This window comes from Phyllostomus discolor, chromosome 7 (genome assembly GCF_004126475.2).
Source record: "Phyllostomus discolor isolate MPI-MPIP mPhyDis1 chromosome 7, mPhyDis1.pri.v3, whole genome shotgun sequence".
In the NCBI taxonomy this organism is placed as follows: Eukaryota; Metazoa; Chordata; class Mammalia; order Chiroptera; family Phyllostomidae; genus Phyllostomus; species Phyllostomus discolor.
The window spans coordinates 126185775-126207063 of NC_040909.2; the positions used below are offsets into that span (position 1 = coordinate 126185775).

At 39.4% G+C, this 21289-nt stretch overlaps 1 protein-coding gene across 3 annotated transcripts in view; it reads left to right on the forward strand.

Moving 5' to 3' along the window:
• Positions 1-21289, forward strand: part of COL14A1 (collagen type XIV alpha 1 chain) — a 194939-nt gene that overhangs the window by 33314 nt on the left and 140336 nt on the right. For all 3 annotated transcript variants that reach the window (XM_036031381.1, XM_028534047.2, XM_036031380.1), the window contains exons 5-7: positions 2809-2892; positions 19166-19321; positions 20209-20328. In XM_036031381.1, coding sequence (XP_035887274.1) covers positions 2809-2892; positions 19166-19321; positions 20209-20328 — 360 coding nt within the window. The remainder of the gene's footprint in view (positions 1-2808; positions 2893-19165; positions 19322-20208; positions 20329-21289) is intronic.

Below are 21289 nucleotides of genomic sequence, written 5' to 3' on the forward strand. Positions count from 1 at the left end.
TAGGACCTGCCAGTTCCCTAGCTGGGTGTCTGTCGGAAGAAGATGAAAACACTAATTCTGAAACATATATGCACTCCTGCCTCCATTTTAGTGTTATTTATAACAGCCAAGATATGGAAGCAGCCTACGTGTCCACTGATAGATAAGTGGATAAAGACCACACACAGACCTTTCCCTCTGCCAACCACCATACTGTCGTATGTGTCTGTGAGGTGTTTTTTTCGCTTGACCCCCTCCCTTTTTTACAGTCAGCCCCCCAACACCTCCCCTCTGACAGCTGTCTGTTCTCTGTATCTGAGTCTGCTTCTTTTTTGTTTGTTAATTTATTTTGTTTATTAGATTCCATATATGAGTGAAATCAATAGTATTTGTCTTTCTCTGACTGTCTCATTTCACTAAGCATAATATTCTCCAGGTCTATCTATGCCGTTGTAAAGGGTAAGGTTTTCTTCCTTTTTAAGGCTGAGTAGTATTCCATTGTGTAAATGTACCACAGATCGTTTATCCACTCATTTACTGATGGGCACTTAGGCTGCTTCCGGATCTTGGCTATTGTAAATACTGCTGCACTGAACACAGGGATGCGTGTATTTTTATCAAATCAGTGTTTCAGGCTTCTTCAGGTATATTCCCAGAAGTGGAATCCCTGGGTCATAAAGCAGTTCCATTTTTAATTTTTTAAAGTAACTCCACATTGATTTCCAGAGTTGCCACACCAACCTGCATTCCCACCAACAGTGCACTAGGGCTCCCCTGTCTCCACATCCTCGCCAACACTTGTTTGTTGAGTTATTGATGATAGCCATTCTGACAGGAGCACAGTGATAGCTAATTGTCATTTTGATTTGCATTTCTATGATGATTAGTGATGTTGAGTATCGTTTCATGTATCTATTAGCCATCTGTATGTCCTCTTTGGAGAAGTGTTTATTTAGGTCCTTTGCCTGTTTTTTTTAATGGATTATTTGTTTTTTGGTGTTATTTTAGAAATTCTTTACACATTTTGAATATTAATCCCTTATTAGATGTTCTCCCATTAGGTGGGTTGTTTTTTAATTTTGTTGAGGATTTTCTTTGCTGTGCAAAAACTTTTTAGTTTGATGTAGTCCCATTTATTTATTTTTTCTTTTGTTTCCCTTGCCCAAGGAAGTATATCAGAAAAAATATTGCTACTCGAAATGTCCAATATTTTACTGTCTATGTTTTCTTCTAGGATTTTTATGGTTTGAGTCTAACATTTAAGTGTTTAATCCATTTTGAGTTTATTCTTGTGTATGGTGGTCTTAAGAAGGTGGTCTTGTTTTATTTTTTTGCACGTATCTGTCCAATTTACCCAACAACATTTATTGAATAGACTGTCTTTACTCCATTGAATATTCTTGCCTCCTTTGTCAAATATTAATTGACCATAAAAGTGTGGTTATTTCGGGGCTCTCTATTCTGTTCCATTGATCTATATGTTTTTATATTCAGGGCCATGCTGTTTTGATTACTGTGGCCTTGTAGTATAGTTTGTTATCAGGTAGCGTGATTGCTCCCACTTGTTCCTTCTCAAGATTGCTGTGTCTATTTGGGATCTTTTGTGCTTCTATATAAACTCTTGTAATATTTGTTCTGCTCCTGTGAACTATGCCATTGGTATCTTGATAGGAATTGCTTTGAATCTACAGGTTGCTTGGTTGTATGGACATTTTAATGATGTTAATTCTTCCTATCCATGAACATGGTATGTGATTCTTCTTATTTGAATCTTCTTCGGTTTCTTTCTTCAGAAGACATGGAAGGTTTTTAAGGCAAGGAATAATAGAACTTCAGTGAAACAACCTTGGCAGGGGCAAATCTCAAACCCTTTTAGCAAAGGGATGAAAACCACTAGAAAGAAGAAGAGGAGGGGATGAAAAAGACAGGATCAATGGAGCAATCTTTTAGAGAAGGCAGGAAGGATGTTTCAGAAGACATCGCCGCTTCCTTGCAAAGCCCACCCTCCCATAAATTTGATTTCCATGAAGTGAATGCAACAATGTAATGGAATATCTTGCCATAGGATCACTTTTGCTTTTTCACGGGGCATTTTATTTGTCTGAAAGCATTGCCAGTTGGCGGTGGTCAACTGACTCAAACAACTTAAGGTACCAGCAGCGTTTCAGCAATAGAAGGACCGCTAATGAAGCCCATTGGTATGAATGGCTTAAAGGGCCGAGGGGCATTCTCGGTCCCAGAATATTTCATAATGCAAGTGATAAAGAAATACTACAGTGTATTATAAGAGAAACTTTGTTTGTATGTTTGAAAGGAAAATAATACGGGGTTCTCCACTTTCTATTGCAGATAGACCAACTCCAAATGAGAATGGTTCTGGCTAAGACTTTCTAGAGCCGGGGCCAACTCACAGGTCATATCCAAAGACCTGAAGATATGGCTTAAATCCTGTGCCAGCACTTTCCGGTTTTATGCGATATTTTTTTGTTACATAGCCCTTTGGTCCTTCATTCCTTCATGTATGGAAATCATGCTCATTTTATAGCAGTTTTGAAGAATTAAACTTATTTGCTATATCTGCCCACAATGAGTACTTGACTAAAATAAATTCTTAAGTGTCTTCCACACCTTCTCACGACAAGGCAGCAACACACACACACACACACACAAATGAGCAGTTTTAATCTTTGGGAATGAGATTCTACCATGGAGCTAATTTCTACTTTGTAGTACTCTCAATCCTTGTGAGGATTGTAGCAAAAGTCATTGAATATTTTCTTGTAGACTTGAACATAACATGTTGCTGTATTATTTCTCCTTTTCTTCCAGTTAAAGATTTGGAAAAAAGAAAGGATCCAAAACCCAGGGTCAAGGTGGACAAAGGAAATGGTAATAAACCATCTGTACCAGAAGGTCAGTTTTTAAAAAAATGTTTTTTGATATGCTTATTTTGGAGGTTGAGTTGTTTTAATGACACTGGCAATGTGCATGCGCATGGCTGTGGGTCCCATCAGAGATAGGATCTAACGTGCAAATCTTCCTGGGCTCCGTGTGACTCCCCCTTCCGTCCTCACACATAATAACTGTCAGCGCCTCCCTCCCCCTTACTCTCCCATCTTCAATACGTCACCAAGTCTGGTGAATTTATTTTCTGTGGGAACACGGACAGAATCTGTTCATTTCTTTCCATGTCTACTGCCAGTACTCAGCTAAGGTTCCATTTCTTTCTTGGCATATAGTTTTTTGTTTGCTGTTTTTTGGTGTTTTTTTTTTTTAAGAAAAACCTCAATGAGTCTTTACCCAGAAATTAGAGCAATCTTTTCAAAATAAATCTCACCCTGTGCTCTCCCCCCACACACCTTAAAACCCCTCCAACAGCTTCCTACTGCTCTTAGAATAAAGGCCAGAATCCTTAGCAAGACTTCTAAGGCCCCTCAGTGTCTCACAAGTAAGCTACCTTCCTCTCCTTCCTCATCTAACAACTCAGTGTTTCTACCCCCTGGCCTTCTTTCAAATTCTTTAAAGGTTATGGTCCCTCCCATACAAAGTCATAGCACCTGCTGTAACCTCTGCATGGAACGAACATTCTCCCATATCCCTGCTCTGCTTAGGTATCTGTGTTTTCCTTTCCAAGCTCAGTTCAATCACTATTTTCTCCTAAACTTTTCCTAAGTTTCTTTTCTATTACAGGCCCTCATGTGACAACTCACTTTCCTTCACAGCATTTGTCATAGTTGTCATTTTACATTTACTTACAATTTGAATGGTTGCCTTCCCCACTAGACTGGAAGTTCCAAGAGATCAAGGATTCTGCCTGTCTTTGCTCCTCATTCACTCTTCAGTATCTGTCTGTTTCTGATATATAACAAATGTTCAGCCCTGGCTGGTGTAGCTCAATGGATTGAGCATGGGCTGCGAACCAAAGCATCGCAGGTTCGATTCCCAGTCAGGGCACATGCCTGGGTTGCAGGCCACGGTCCCCAGCAACCGCACATTGATGTTTCTCTCTCTTTCTCCCTCCCTTCACTCTCTAAAAATAAATAAATAAAATCTTTAAAAGAATTTTAAAAAAATGTTCAGTTAATATTTAGTGAACAGAAAGACAAATACATGGTCTATGAAAAATGTTACCGACTAATAGCTAAAAAAATACAGCCACCCATCAATTTGCCTGTGTTTCTTTTCACCCTTTGGCATGAATTTTCAGTCTCTTCTCTATGGATATACAATCATAGGTACAGTCTTCCATATGGTGTTTCTTGTTCCATGCATCGCTTTGTCACTTTACGAACTTCCCATGCTATTGCATACAGGAGGCAACATAGCCTGGGGCGCACTGCTTGAGCATTGCTTTGTCTGCCCGAATTAAAAGCCTGCTTTTGCCACTTTTAGGCTTGCCCCCAAGCCTTTATATTGATTACCAGAATCTCTATGTCTCTGTTTCTTCATCTGTAAAAATTGGATTTTAAAAATGATCTCTTAGGGAGGTGGAGGAGGGTATAGGGGGATAAATAGTGATGGATGGAGACTTGACTTGGGGAGGTGAGCACACAATACAGTGTGTGAGCACACAATATAGAGCGCACAATACATCATATAGATGATGTGTTATGGAATTGTGCACCTGGAACCTGTATAATTTTGTCAACCAGTGTCACCTCAATGAATTCAATGAAAAGGAAAATAAAATTAAAATGACCTTTAGTGTTCTCTTTATTTTAATTGGTGATTTTAGTCTGTTCTAGTTTTTGACATTACAGACGTTTGGATTTGCCATTTATTTTGTGCTTTCTAGTAATCTTCATTTGCCCTACGCTTCCCCTGCCATGTGCCTTATTTATTTAGAATTGATGAAGTTTTAAAAAATACACTTCCCCTCTACTGAACTAGAAGGTTTTCAATCCTTTTGTAATTTTTGTAGGACTAGAATTAAAATTTTAATACACAAAACCAAACCAAAGTCTGTTACTAATCAATATCTGTACCATTTCTCAACCAATATAAAATTTTATAACACTTATTCACTTTTCTATATTTTACATAATTCATAAAATATACATGAATGCTAACTTATTTTTGTCCCTTCAAGGTATTCTATTTGTAACTATTGTATTAACTGTCATTGTTCAGATTTTCTCACGTTTCTACATTTCTTTGCTCCTCTTCCCATCTTGTATCTCTGACCTTCTGTTTGTGTTCGTTTTCCTTTAGAGAAGAGCCGTGGTGGTCAACTCAACCTTAGTCATATGAAAATATATTCACCCTCACTCACTGTCGGAGAATTAGCTGGGTACGAGGTTGGGAGAGTAGTTGTCTCTAGTCACTTCGAACATACCTCACTCTCTTCCGTCTCCTGTTTCTGACAAGTCTGTTGTCAGTCTCAACGTTGGTCCTTTTCAGCAGTAACGTTTTTGACTTGTAAATTCCTGATTAGTATGAAGTCTTCCCCTTGCAATGAAAAAAGTAATTTGTAAAGAGGTATTTTGAGACATGTAGATACTGTTTCTCTCATTAAAATTTGACCCACTGGGTTTAAAATCCACTGATGATTCTTGCCTGATTCAGTTACTACTATAATGTTTCTCAAATGAGAATTTTTCTAGCTCCATTGTTAATTTTACATTTATTGGTTGGCATTCTGCTGTAAGGGAGATCTTTCCCTTCTCCCACATTTATTTGTTTGTTTACATCAGTATGGACCCATGGATTCCTGCTTTATATGATGGATTGTAATTTATTACTATCATTATTTATTTTAATGCCCATATTGTTCCAGATTTACTCAGTGGGAGCTGTTTTAAGCTGTCCACTGTGCTCTTTTCATATATCCCCATCATTCTTTATTTTTTTCTACTTTCTGGCACAAATCTTACATTCCACACTCTTCTTATACTTTTTCTGCTATACCCTGAAATTAACCATTTCCTCAAGGAAACAGTTCCTTAAAGAAACAAGAATCCTGTTTCTTTTCACGAAAAATGATATTTAGAAACCAAGATGTGGGTACCGATGAGCTTATTGCTTTTGGGTTGTCATTGCTTTTCAATACTTAGCTGTAAGGACATGTACCCCCCCATACACCTTATTTATCTATTTACCTATCTGTTACTTATCTTGTTGTATCTTGAGTCTATCTTATACCCATGTGACAAGGTTCATTATAGCCCCCCCTTTTCTATATTTATAATTCTCTTTTCAAGAGAGTTGGAAAACGTGACTCACAGTATCTTACATGTAGTAGCTATTTATATGCTAAATTATACAAATAGTTTTAGAATTGCTGTTCTATAGACTCTGCAAAAAATCTATTAAGTGTTCAACATTTGCCTTTAGTGAAGAGTATATACATATTTCATCCACTCAGCTTTCATCCATTTGCCATCTAAATAACTAAATGCATTAGTTTCTTACCTATCTTTCCTGTTTCTTTTTTGAAAAAAATCAGTTTGTAAGTTTTTTTATGGAGGATTTTACATGTGAGTTCTCAGTGGAGTTCTGGTTTCACATGCCTTGCCAAGCAGTACTTAAAGAATGGCACTCACGATGAAATCTTTCACCCATCCATGGGTTACAGAGGGCCCAGGCCTTAGCTGTAGCTAGATGTCCCTAAAATATCCTAAGGTCTCCCTTTCCCACCCCCCCCCCCCGACACACTTTCCTCTCGCCCTTCTAAAACCTAGGATTGAACGAAATGAATTGAAAGCATGGAAATGGACAATAGAAAGATAAGTGTATTGTTGGCATATGCTAATGAACACCCAGAGAGGGACCAGTGGTCAAGCAGTTCATTTGTGTTACTCACTAAACACGTGTTCCTGGAGGGGACTGTCAGGTGGGAGCTGTTGCAAGGTGTTTGTTGCAGTGATCAGGACCTCAGCGAAGGCGAACACTTGCAGGAGGTTTTTTGGGGGAAAAAAGGTGGCTTTTCCTTTAAGTGAGGACTCCCATGAGGGCACGGGGGGTGTGGGAGAGTTGTCATAAGGCAAGGCGGAAGTTGTAGGCAGTGGTGACAATCCAGGCCCCGGTTAGGGCTCCCAGGAGGTGGAGGGGGAGTGTTAATGGGGGGACAAAAAGGCCTTCACCACCTGAGCCTTAACACACCACTGTAGCCCCTCTTGTAAGACGTGGCAGTCGCATCATTTGCATTCAACTGTGCTGTTCTCTGTGTTCCCTGCATCCCACAATTTTCCATACAAGAGCCCACACTGATTGTGGCTAAGATACAGTCAGACATATTTCACATAGTTGAGGATTTTAGTTGAAACACAAAGAGCTAAGAACCGTAAGGGAAGTTGCTATGCAGTTAAATGTATACTTGTTTTCAATCTACTGCACATGTTTCTTCAATAATCCCAAACAAGCTCCCCAACAAAAGTGGTATTTGCCTTTGAGTATAATATTGGCATATTTGCATCAATAAATTTCTCTTTTGTTGTCCAAGCAGATTTCTCCTGATATTTTTGGTGTTTGCATAAGAAAAAAAGAATGCAGAATCTGATTGTAAAGGATGGAGGCAGATAGGAAAAGTAGCCTAGGGTTTCCCTTTTATTTTTGCTCTTCGTAAATTTTCAATTAAGATCTCTGGCCCTCTATTTTTTTTTTTTTTGTAATGGAGTATTTATTTATTTATTTATTTATTTATTTAAATTTTCTAAAATGAAAAGATGAATGGAGAATCCCAATGTTCTCTTTTTCTGGGAGGAAAAAGAGATGAGCTGAAGTTATTCTTTCAAGGGTTTAGCACACAATGGCCCTCCTTCCTCCTTCTCCTTATTCTCTTTATTGCTATACCTGCTATTATAGACAGCTGATGTGGTGCTCCAGGAACAGCACCGGGGTGGGCTGGAATATCCCCGCTCAGCAGCACCGGACGGAGGCCCCTCTTCCGGTGCCTGTGCGCTGAGCGGGGGAGAAGTCCCTTGGAGAGTTCACCCCGTGGGCCTGTGCCACATTCAGACGACACATTCAAATTAGACCTTCCAATTCACACTCTTCAAGTGCTCTGGGATCCTTCCATGCAAGAAGTTAATATGAAAGTTACTTGGAGCTGGTAAAAGTAGGATGCCCAGCTGAAGCAAACGTGAAATCATATCTGAGGCACATGTGCTTAGCTCCAATTCTAGATTGTCACTGATGAAATAATGCCAAGGAAGAAGTCATAATCCAAACTTTTGAAACAGAAGTAAACCATGTCCCTGAGTAAGAGTTAGAAGACACCAAAATGGTGGCCTCAGAATCCATGAATTTTATTTATGGAGTGATCACGTAAACCCTGTAAAACAAACGGCAATACTACTAAAGTCATAGAAAATACTCAGAACAAGAGATGGAAGGAATGAGAGCCTATGAAAAAGAAAAGGTAGATTTGAAATGGCACCAAATGGAAAAAATGAAGCTCTGAAGAGCATAAGTAAAAAGACAGGCACCTCCAGGAAAATGTCAGTGAAACTAGAACACTGAAGTCAAAGATAAGATTTTACAAGACAAAATGGGAACAAAGAGGAATAAAAGTACTTGTTGAAGCCATTTCTAAATAATGGAGGTCTAGCTATGTGTAACTCCCTGTTCTTCAAACCATTGTTTTTCAGATGATGTTAATTATTTCAATTTATTAATTAAAATAAAAGGCTGAGAAGTTCAGCACGCTCCATAAACTGGTGACATGTGTTTAAGAAGGAAAAAAAATAATTTATTAATTTATAAAGAAAGGCTGAGAAACCCTGAACAGATCCAAGCGAGTAACAGAAAAGCTGTGATACAATCTTGGTCCTATTTCTCCTCGCTTCCATCCCCCAAACACTCTGCAGCATTTCACAGAAGCATGGAGCAACCGCAAAGGCAGTCCACCTCGCCCAAGGCATTAAACGCGCTGTGGCTCCCTGGGGTCTGAGTAATGGGGTTACTCAGAGAAAAAAAATCAGAGCGTGGTTATGAATTACTTTCCAGCCCCAAGTTTAAGAGAATAAAAACTCACATTTTCATTAGGATATTTTATTTTTTCCCATGTTGGACTTCCCTTTGTCTTCAGATTTTCCCTTGTTACTTATTGAGATCAGATTTTCCCTTGTTACAGACTGCCTTTAATTTCAAGGCCAGTAAGGGTTTAGTATGCAGCACACAGGTCTTCTGTTCAAACATCTCTTGGCGTGAAATCTCCCCTTGCTTTTTACCTACCTGTACAACCTTAAGCATGTTAACTTCTCCAAGTCCCAGTTTCCTCCTTCTGAAAAATGAGTGTAATAGTCAAAATGAGCATGCTAGGTGGTGAGGACTAAATGCTAGCATGTGCATGATGGCATTTAATCCTCGCCACCCCTGTACCTGGGACACAGTAGACACCAAGAGCTGTCGGTTTCCACCCTCTTTTCCTTCTTCTTTTTAAAGAAATGTCTTATTTCAAAGAGCAAATGCTAGCACACAGGACACAGCAGTGTCTTACCGTATCAGTAGCTATTTGTTGACTATTTGGAGTTGGCATGTTTTAGACTCCAGGAGTAAGGTTCAGAGGGCCTTGGAGAAGATGAACGGCAAATGTTTTGTTATAAACAATGCAGAAGTAGATTTCTGTTTTTACCTTGATGTGAGAAAAATTTATGTTTTTAGGAATTAAAAACAAAACAAAACCAGGCGACAGAATCAGTCATTCAGAAAATAATCATTGAACACTCACAACAGCATTATACTTGTGCATAAAATGACCAGATTGCCCTGAGGGCAAGGGGGTAGGAGTCTCCCAGCAATAGACCTCCAGGTTTCTCTTGCCACTCACCCCCCCACCTCTCTTGATTAGACAGTTTTAAAGGATTTTGGCATCTTTTCTGTTGACCTCCAGCAAATGTTATTTTTTCTTAACCTGCAAATTCTCCAGTGGTAAGAAATTGCAGCTCTGCCTTATGTAAGTTTTCAAATGTCCTCATTTTTTATTTATTATGGTTCAAGCACATTTGTCTTTTTTTTTCACCCCACCCCACAAATGTCCTCATTTTCTAAAGCACTTGTAGCACATCTTGTTTTCTTTTAAATCAGATACTTATCAACTAGGAGCACTGCTATAGATTTTGGCAGAGCCTGTCCCCTGTGGGTATGCTTGGGCTTGTCTGATTGATACCTTTCTTCTTGTCTAAGTTTTTTCTGTTAAGCATCTTGCTCCTGTACCTGCAGGGCTGACTGTTGGTGTCAAACTAAGCAGGTGATTCAGCTTTAAAAATTGCAAAATACCAAGATCTGGTTGTTATTGATAAATTGGAGTAACAGGGATGATTTTGTTGCCTTTTTTTTCCCTAGAAAATGACGTTGAACAATCAAGGTAAATGTATGGTCGAATCACGTAGTACTGTGTACAGAGCTGAAAATAATTATGACTGTAATACCCTGGCTCCTGAGACGAGGAAGTTTGATTTTTAAACAGCAAGGGTTACTACTGTCCTCTCTTGGGTTAGTATTAACTTAGGATAATCAGGAAATAAGCAGAGAATTGTAAAAATCAAATTTTAGAGCAAACTTTAATATAAAAGTATTTAAACAGGACCATATGTTTTCAAAGGAAGTGAAATCCATTTTGGGTATGTTACATTGTGGTGGGCAGAGGTTAGAGAGGGTAGACAGGGAGAGATGGTAAAGGGGGAGTGATAAAAAATTGAGTCAAAAGTCTCAGGTAACGTTTGGGGGAAGAAGAGGAATTGCATCATGATGAAGTGAGAAATAAACATGGTACGGTCAAGTGGAGTTGAATTATGGAGAGTTTTGAAGAGCCCAGTGAGTAGTTCAGTCTTAACTTGGTAGGTGGGGGAGGGAAGGAATAATCCTAACATTTAGAGTTGGAAGGCACTTTGAGAGCCACGCAGTTCAATCAGTTGAGAAGATGATGGAGACTCTTTGACTTTGCCGTCAAGGGTTGATCAGCGTCTGCTTTTATTGACAAAGATCGCGCCATTTTCCAAGGCAGTGGTCTATGGAAATCTGGACTGCTAGAAAGTTCTTTCTTGAGCTGAGTTGAGGTCTGTCTCCTTGTGGGCAGACAAAACACTCTTAATCCCCCTTCTGTGTGACAGCCCTTTTAATATTTGAAGACAGCTGTCTTGTCCACTCTAAGTCCCTCGCGGTTTATGAGCAAAGGAGAACTGTGATGTTTATAGGACTGTTAATTACTCCTGAGATACAGGGCTGAGTGACAGCTGAAGAGTCCTTTTGGCTGAGGTTCAGAGGTTGGGCGCCTCGTGCCTGCAAATCGTCATGAATGTTATGTATCCAAGGTGGGATACAGTGCAGGCCAGTGTGACTTTGATTTCAGACTGCCTTTAATTGCAAGGCCTGGAAATCTTTCCTCCCTCCCTGCCTCTCTCCCTCTCTTTCTCCCTCCTTTCCTTCTTCATCTCCTCCCTCCCTTCCCCTCTTTCCCTCTCTCCTTCCCTCCCTCCCTTTCTTTTTTCTTTCCTTTCAGGTGCTTCTCTTTGGTGACAGGAGTTGAATAGCTCAAAAGCTAAGTGGTTCAGGCTATGGAATCAGTTCTGGACTTGAATTCCAGCCTTTCTTTCTACCTGCCTTTTGCGTGAGGATGGGCAAGTTATTTAACCTTCCTAGTTACATAAACTTCCTTTTTCAATGGAGTGAGAACATCTATTATATAGAATTAATATCAAGCGTAAGTGGAAAAGACAAATGCAAAATCTGATGAATGGGTCATTAAATGGTAGGTCTTTTTATTATTGTGAAAAATGAAAGCAATGAAAAGTGCCAGTCAATACATAAATATATATATTAGGGTTCTCCATATGGAGGTAGGGTCCACATATATGTGGAAAGAGCTTTATTGTAAGTAATTGCCTCACCTGATTACGGAGGCTAGAAAGTCCCAAGACCCAGGAGAGCCCAAGGGGTAAGCTCCAGTCTGAAACCTGGCGGGCTCGGTATCCAAGAAGAGCTGGAGTTTCGGCTCGAGTCCAATGTTCCAACTCAAGGCAGCCAGGCAGGAGCAGTTCCTTTTACTCAGCCTTTTTGTTCTATTCAGGTCTTCAGTCAACTGCATGGGGGCGGTCCACGTTAGGGAGGGCAATCCGCGTTAATCAGTCTACAGACTCGAATGTTAATCTCATCCCCAAACACAGACAGACTCAGACAGACAGACGCAGAATAATGTTTGATCAATCGTCTGGGCACCTTGGGGACTAATTGAAACATAAAATTAATCATCACTGTATAGTATATGAGGACTGTCCAGACAGAATCTATCCATGTAATATAAAAAAGTAGAGACATTTATTGAGGAAAAGAAACATTGTACATAAGACAGTGATGCCTCAGCCCCTTCAAAGTGGGCACCTTGGGACCTCACACAGTTCTCCCGGTCACCATCACCTGCCCTGTCATATTTTCCTGGATGTCATTGATGGTCTGAAATCTCTTCCCTTTCAAAGGCGATTGTAGTTTTGGGAAAAGCCAGAAGTTGCAGGGCCACATCTGGACTCTAGGGGGCTGAGTCACCTGGGGGATTCGATATTTTGCCAAAAAAACTCTGCACAAGACGTGATGCAAGAGCAGGTGCGTTGTCGTGATGAAGCTGCCAGTCACCAGTAGCTGCAGCCAGTCACAGCTGCGGCCTTCTGATTCATCTAAATAGTTTCCGCAGAGGAATGTTCAAGCTTAACACACAATTTGATGCAGATTTGTTGCTCTCCTCGCTCAGTCAGTCATTTTGAATGTGATGGCCACACAGTACACATGCTCACTCAAGGGCGCCTACCGCCCCCACTGACCAGTACAGTGATGTCATTTTTCATGCGTGCGTATGCCAGTCCAGTCTTCTTTGCTGCCAAGTGACACTGATTTCACACAAACTGTTCTCATTATATCAACAATGGCTGGGCATTTTCTGGACAGACCTTGTGTTTCCAGGAAGCAAGAAGTTCTGCAAAGAAAAATAAAACAGTAGGAGAAGAGAGCGATGGGAAGTTCTGTTTTAGATCGGGCAGTCATCTGTCAGGGATGCTTTGAGAGGTACGTCTACGCCAAGAAAGACCGGACGAAATGAAGAGTAAGTTCACTCTGATTAATGTGAACTGTACATACAAGTGAAACCAGCCTCCTGCTCTCCATCTGCTAGATGGACAAATTGTGACATTAGTACGACAGATAACTAGGGGCCACCCACGTTGCATTATGTTAGGACACCTTCCATGGTGTGATAGAAAAGGCATATGGGACACAATGTTTAGAAGGCCTGACACCCTGTTCAGTTGCTGCCAGTAACCACGAAGCCATTCGCTCCTCTCTCTGAACCTCAATTTTATTTTCTGAGAAATGAGAACAATTAACAGCTGTCCACAAGAATGTTGTATCCGATGTGCCGATGTATCGAAAACTCTTTTGCAACCATTGAGCTGTTGGCAAATGTAAAATATTAACATTTTTTAAAAATCCAGTGATGCTGCTGAAGCCAATCTTAAAAGTAGTTCTTCGTTTGAAAACTTGAACTTAACCTCATGGGAAATTTAAGTGAAAAATTGCTCTGTGACCACAGTTTCCCTTCAGATGTCTTGGTTAATGAATGGGATACCTAGATATTTTGCTAGTGGCATAGAAAAAAATTATTTAAAGCCGCTAAATGATTCAGACTAATGCTGGTAAAAAATCATTGTGAAATTTTTCTGATTGCACATTAAAATAATTGAGTAAAAGTAGTACGTGCTCGCCTTTCATTCAGCTTTGCCTCCAGCATTGGAAAAATATCAGGGAAGACAGGCAAACCTGATACAATCTCCCTGATCCCTAAATAACTGCAATCCACTTTCCCCGTGTGGAAGCAGAGCCGGGCGGGAGGAGAGACCGCATTCCATTCAGCCGTCATGCTTCATCTTTCTGATACCCTGCTGGCTGGCTGAATTCTGCGCAAAGAGGAATCCTTGTTTAACAGTGTGATTCAGCATAGTTCCCATTCATTGGTGAACTATATAGCAAAGAGCTGAGCTAAAGGGGGATCAAAAGATAAAACACACGTTTCTTACCTCTCAAAGAGTTCAGTCTAGTCAGGGAGATAGAAATGGAAACACGTCATAACCGTCCAGTGGCAGTACAACAAACCAGGCACTAACACATCAGCAGTGAAGAGGGGCAGGGAAGGTTTAGTATAATGCTGTGCATAACGTCCAGGCATAGAATGCTGGCAAATTGTTAGCTCTCCCGAGCCTCCTCACCGGGCACCTCCAGGTGAGGAATAGAATGGGAATGGTTCCTTCCGATGTCTTCTGTGACGTCAGTGTTGCTATGTTTGTGATCTAGTTTGTCTATTGGGTGCAGTCAGCTGCGTAGCTTTTTTTTTTTTTTTAACACTACCTGTATTTTCAGAATTGTATTTTAGATAAAGGCCATGTGGAGCCAAGAGCTGAATTAAAATCCAGGTCAAGAAGTCATTTTCTCTGCTGCTTTGCTTTAACTTTAAATACAATATTAAGGCCAAACTTTTATTTTATTTAAAACAATTGGTTATGAAGGCTTATTTTAACGATAGAAGCATGTGTGCTCACCCCTTTTAAATGCGGTTTTAAAGTGGATTTGGCTGCGGAGTTTCGCACATCAGTCAGCTGGGCTCTCAGGTGTGTCTGGTGTTTCACCGCTGGATTCCCTAACTCGTTTTAAGATGTTTAATGTTTCTTTCTGACTGGCCTCTCTCCATTTGAGGCTGTTGAAATGGGTAACATATTTGCTAGTGGAAGGAGGTATTATTTGTCATCAGTGCTGAATCTGAGCTATTATTTTTTAAACAACATTTGAATATATATGGTATGAATGTACCACAGTTTGTTTAACCATTAACCTGTTGACAGACAGCTGGACTAATTTATTGACTGTTATGAATAAAACTGTTATTAACATTTGTGTACTTATTTGTGTGTGCATGTAAGTTTTTATTGCTCTGGAATCAGTGTGCAAGAGTGCAGTTGTTTGGTGTGTGTGGTCGTTTTATGTATGCATTTAAAAGAAACTGCCAGACCATTTCAGAGTGGTTATACAATCTTATATTCCCATGAGCAACGTGTGAGTGATCCAGTTTCTACAACATACTTGCCAGGATTTGTTGTATCATCATTATGTTTTATTTTAGCCGTTTTGATAGGTGAGTACAGTGAAAACTCATTGTGGTTTTAATTTGCATTTTCCTGATGGCTAATGATGTTGAACATCATTTTACGTGCCCACTTGCCATCTGCATACTCTCTGATGAAAGAGCTATTCAGGTCTTCTCTCCGTCTTCCACTTGAATTGTCTGGTGATTTACTAGTGAGTCTGAGAGTTCTTCACGTGTTCTATGTGCAAACCCCTTGTTGAGCGTGTGGTTTGTGAGTCTTTTCCCCAGTCTGTAGCTTGTCTCTGCATCTTCCTCATGTGAGCTTTTACAGGGCCAAAGGGTTTTATTTTGATCCTGTCTAGTTTATCAGTAGTTTTTGCTTATGGGTTTGTACTTTGGTGCCAACTCTAAGAACTCTTTGTCTAGCTCTATCTACATTCCAAAGATTTTCTTCTATTTCTTCTTAAAATTTCATAGTTTTACTTATTATGTTTAAGTTCATGATCCACTTTGAATTAATCTTGTTTAGAGTAGGGGGGTGAGGTCAGGTTCATTTGTTTGTTTGCATGGGTATTCAATTACTCCAACACTGTCTGTTGAAAGTATTTTTGCACATTTGTCTAAAATTATATTAAGATTTTAAATCATATAGTTGAACATATTTGTATGGGTCCATTTTTGGCTTTTCTATTCTTTTCCATTGATGTATGTGCCTATCCCTCTGAAATACCAGACTATGCTGATTACTATACCTGTACAGTTATTAAGCTATATATCTGGTAAAATAATTCCTTCCACTTTATTCTTCTTTGTCATGATTGTTTTAGCTGTGCTAGGCTCTGTGCCTTCCCATATATATTTTGGAATAAGCTTTACTATATTTTAAAAAAAACAACCCTTTCTGATGTTCAGTAGGAATCACATTAAATCTATAGATAAATTTGAGGATAATTGTTATCTCTACTATGTTCAGTCTTCTAATCCATGAGCATGGTTAATCTCTCCATTTATTTGTTTATTTATGTCTTTGATTTCTTCTATTAATAGTATAATTTTCAACACAGATCCTACAGATGTTTTAAGTATATACCTAAATATTTCATTATCTTTGGAGCACTTATAAATGGTATAAAATTTATTATTTTTTTCCAGTTGAATTAGCACAACTTGTATATCATTGTGACCTTAATTTTTTGTTAATGTAATCACCAATATAGTTAAAATTGTCTTCATTCATTTGTTGGTTATGTGTATTTCCTATTCTCTGAAGTTTCTATTTACGGTTTTTATATATTATTGATAATGAATCTTAAATTTATTATATTATACATGACTTCTTCCAGTTGAAACTTTTCTTTTCTTTTAATTTTTTTCTTAGGGTTTTGGTCAATCTTCTTATAGTCAATTAATTTTCCATCTTATTTTGGAGTTATATGAAATTTATTTTTTCCTTTTTATTGAATTTATTGGGGTGTCATTGGTTAATAGATTATATAGAATTTTATCCCCAGGTCAAATGACTTGAATGAGCTAAATAGACAAAACACTTCTTTGGAAAATTTTTTAAATAGAAAATACCTGTTTTCATCATCTTCTTCTATGTAAGCAAAGATTGTTCCTTTTCTAAGACCTTATCTTCAGTGTACCTGAGCAAAAAGTGAAATAATATTCCCAATAGTTTTGGAAGTGAAAGAAAACTACTGTCCATTTGAGGCAAGTTTCCCCATTAAAAATGAGAGAAATTGATTCTTAAGGCTTCATAAATCTTCAATTTCACATTTCTGTCCCGTGATTTCTCGCAGTACTCTGTTTCAGGGTGTTTCAGTCCCGTGCAGGAGGGTTGACTCCCTAGCTGGGGGTGGCTTTGTCTTTGGTGGTTAGAGAAGGGAAACTCGGTGCCCCTAAATGTGATGTATCAACTTTGGAGCCAGCTGTACTATAGAGCTTTCAAATGAGTGTCTGAGTATTTCACTGGCAAATGCATTTTCCCCATCTGGTAAAAGGATTAGATGTCCTATGTATATTTATGTCTGGGGGAAAAAACCAAGACCCTTTTAGCAAAATTTGGCCTGCTAGGTGCAGAGATATATCTTAAATTTCCTAGCCAACCATAGTAATTCAACTCTTCCCCCCCCCCCAGGAAAACTGTATTTAATTTATTTATGAATACCTCTACATTTTGGCTTTTTATCGCCTAAATGATATTTCAAATATTGCTTTATTGTCATTTTAATGTTAGAAAACAAACTAGGGATTTGCTGGGTGATTTCAAGAAGCTGACAAGATGTAAAGAGAAACACACACACACACACACACACACACCACTGTTTGTGATCTCTAGCCCTAGTCTGAAAGTTCAGTAAAGTTAAGCAGTTCTTTTGGAAGCACAAACTGCAGTACAAAGGGATGCTACTGAAGGTACTAACAACACCATGAAAATTTTAAGGGTTCTTAAACACATTAAGAATATTTTAGCCCTGGCCAGTGTGGCTTAGTGGAGCACCAACCTGAAAACTGAGAGGTGGCCAGTTCGATTCCCCATCAGGGCACATGCCGGGGTTGTGGGTCCAGTCCCCACCCAGCTGGGGCCATGCGAGAGGCAACCACACATTGACGTTTCTCTCTCTCTCTTTCTCCTTCCCTTCCCCTCTCTCTAAAAGTAAATAAATAATTTTTTTAAAAGCATATTTTAGTATCTCGGCTCTGTGTGAGTGTAAGTGGTGATTTTCACCTAGTCATGCACACACCCACCATACATGTCAGACACACTTCTCCTTTGCTGCAAAGACACCTGTGTGCCCTTGGCACCTTGCCCACACTCACTGGCAGCCAGGGCTTTCTGGGCCCCGGACACCCTGTTTTAGGTCCTTATTCTGAGGCCTAATTGAGCCATTAAAAAAAAATCAATTCCTTACATGATTTTAAGGGATAAAAGCTTATGGCCACATAGATACAACACAGTAGTTGCCCTCAGTGACTGTTTCACTTTCCATGGTTTCAGTTACCTGTGGTCCGCTGTGACCCAAAACACATTACATGGACAATTCCAGAAGCGAACAATTCATAAGTTTTTAAATTGAGCGCCATTTTGAGGAACGAGATGAAATCTCCCACCAGCCCGCTCCATCTCCATCCACCCCGCTCAGGCCACTGATCACCCCTTTGTCCAGCATATCTGCTCGGTATACGTGCCCCACCCGTAAGTGACTCAGTAGCCATCGAGGTTATCAGATCTACTGTCGCAGTATCGAAGTGCTTGTGTTCACGTCGCCCTTATTTGACTTCATAATGGCTCCAGAGAACAAGAGTAGAGATTTAGGAAACCAGGTTATGCCAAAGAGAAATCCTAGAATTCATTATAGGTGTGTATTTACTGTATACTCTAGTGTGTATATATATATATATGTATATATATATATATATATACTAGACAAAATTATAATATATATATGTACTATTTGTGATTTCAGGCATCCACTGAGAGTCTCAGAATGTACCCCCAGCAGATAAGAGTGGGTAATGCTGCAAGCACAAGAGTTTGAACTTGGAGAAATTCTTGGGCCCTTTCCAAATTTCTTCTCCCACAAACTCTTCCTACTCTTAGCAAACATTGGCATGTCTTTCTTAGACTTAATGCAAGGCCCTGACGTTTCCTCGAACCCAAGAGGCCCTGCTTTCTCTTCTCCTGTCGCTTCCTCTAGCTTTCTTATCACAATAGGAGAGCTGCCTCTGCTTCCCGGCCCTCCTCCCCACCCCTGCTTAGCCTATCACACTGGCGTGGCTCAGACCTTTCCTGGAAAGAATCTACAGGCCGAAACCCAAAGCTGCAGGGTTTTGCACAGACATTACTTTCTTAAATATGCAGAAGGCTTGAGTGGCCAGGATGGTGTGAACCTGCCAGTGTTTTGCTAGCTATTTTCCAGGACACCGGCTCTGCTGCCGGCTGTTACCACGAATGTTTCCTCATAAAAATGCATTTAAGGGAAGAGTTGTAAAAATACGGTTGCCTTAATGGGAACTTTATTGTATTCTTAGCACTGAGTTATGTAGAAGACATTAAAATAGACTCACTCTTTTCGAAGCTCCAGCAGTAATACAGGTGTTTTTCCGGTTTGTCCTTTGCAGAAGTGAAATTCTTCTGTGAAACCCCAGCTATTGCTGATATCGTCATCCTGGTGGACGGTTCGTGGAGTATCGGAAGGTTCAACTTCAGACTGGTTCGGCTTTTCTTGGAAAACCTGGTTACGGCATTCGATGTGGGCTCAGAGAAGACTCGAATTGGTACAGCTTCTACTCTTCACTGTAGTCAGCCGTCAGTGTAAAACTTTGGGGAAGCTACTTAAGAAATCTCAAAGAATTCTACAAAGTGGCTTTCAGCATCACAGACTCAACTATTGTGGTGTTCCCCTAAATGCAAATTTGCATTAATAAATATTTATTCCTACTAATTTCGAACACATTAATTCCCACAATTAATTATTGACTACATTTTAATTTTTTGGAAGTCAAAATCTTCTCCACCTAGAAAAACGTAATAACTTAAACATTAGAGTTGGCTTAAGAGATTTTCAGGTAAAAGTTTTATTTTTAAAGGAAACAGCTCAATCTATTGAAACAATAAACTACAAAATAAGTGAACATTGCAAGTAGTTTTTTAGTACAAGATAATCTTTGCCAAATTAAATCTAGCTGAGACAGAGGGCAAATAAAAACTTTTAAATCTTTGAGCAACATGTTCACTTTATTACCAACAAATAATCTCCAAGTTTTACTTTTAAATAGCCATTAAGGAAACTCCTTCCTTTGAGAATAAAAACCAACATATAAATCTAGACCTTTTATTTATAAACATAACCAGACTTTAAAAAAAACATACTAAGTACCTGTTTTCTAGCCATTTTAGAAGTGGTCACTTCTAAATGCCTAGAAAATAGATATATTTTCTCAGCCCCCAGATAATGAATTCTCCCAATTAACTCCCTAAATGAATGCCAGGATTCCTCTACCCCCTTTTGTCCTTCAGGAATCCTTTTTGAAAGTACACAGTGAGGCAGAGAAAAAAGTGTTGCAAGAATTAAGTTGTTCATCATTCTAGTTTCTCAAATAGTCCACTAGACCTTTGAGTAACCCATCATTTCTGGGTGGGCTTCCTTATCTTTCTTTTCCAGGCCTCGCACAGTATAGCGGGGACCCCAGAATAGAATGGCACTTGAACGCCTTTAGCACGAAGGACGAGGTGATCGAAGCTGTCCGAAACCTACCGTACAAGGGAGGCAATACGCTAACAGGTATGTTTTGTTCAGTCCACATTTTTAGCAACGTATTTGGCTGAAACATAGTTAATTTCTTTGATCTGCCTCTTTGTAAGACTCAGCGTAATATTTTTTAAACCAAACTAGCATCTGAAGTTCTTAGATGCCTCTTTTCTCACACTCAGCTTTAAGAGTTAAAACCCAGACATTTCGTTCCATATAAATACAATATCCCAGGAAGGGGGCTAGGTTGACCTGGAAGAAAATGGAGCAGTCTCCGGGGCTGACAGCGTTCAGTAGCTGTCCTTTTCCCTCCCTGTCTTTTTACCTGTGTTCCCTTCCAGACATCCTGTCAACGAAATATAAACAGATTCCTACCTTGTATTCCAGAAAGGTATTTTCTTGACCCTTATTCTGCCATCAGTAATTATCAGGGAAATATTTGAGGATCTTTGGCTCACTGATATTTTTGATAAGCAAAGAATGTAAGACTATTTAAGTGATAATTATTCCAGCTACAAGGGGCTGTCACAGGTTTTAACCTTACTGCATGCTGTTTCCTTCCACAGACAGGTAATGTAGACACTAAATTAAAACCTATAGATGCTGTCATTGACTTATAAGGAGCCCACCGAAATCCTGACAATTGCTTTGCCAATTGGAGGTATAATGTAATGGGTTTTTTGTTAAGACAACCAAAAACATTACTTAGCACAAATCCTGTAACAATATTGTAGCATCTCTTATTTTTTTTTATTTTTTGGTGAAAAGTGTCAGACTCAAAAGGCAGGAGGAGTTCAATTATTCTTTTAGATCTGCCCCCACTACCTCTAAGAAAGAGTGATAGAAAGAATTCTTGGTTTTTTAGGCCTCATTAGCAAAACTGAAGGGGTAGTGATATATTTGGAACAGTCACTATTGTGTGGGCATTCTTGCCTTATCCAATTTTATAAAGGTTTAGACTTTCTTGTACATAAGTCTGTCGTCGTCCGGTGGC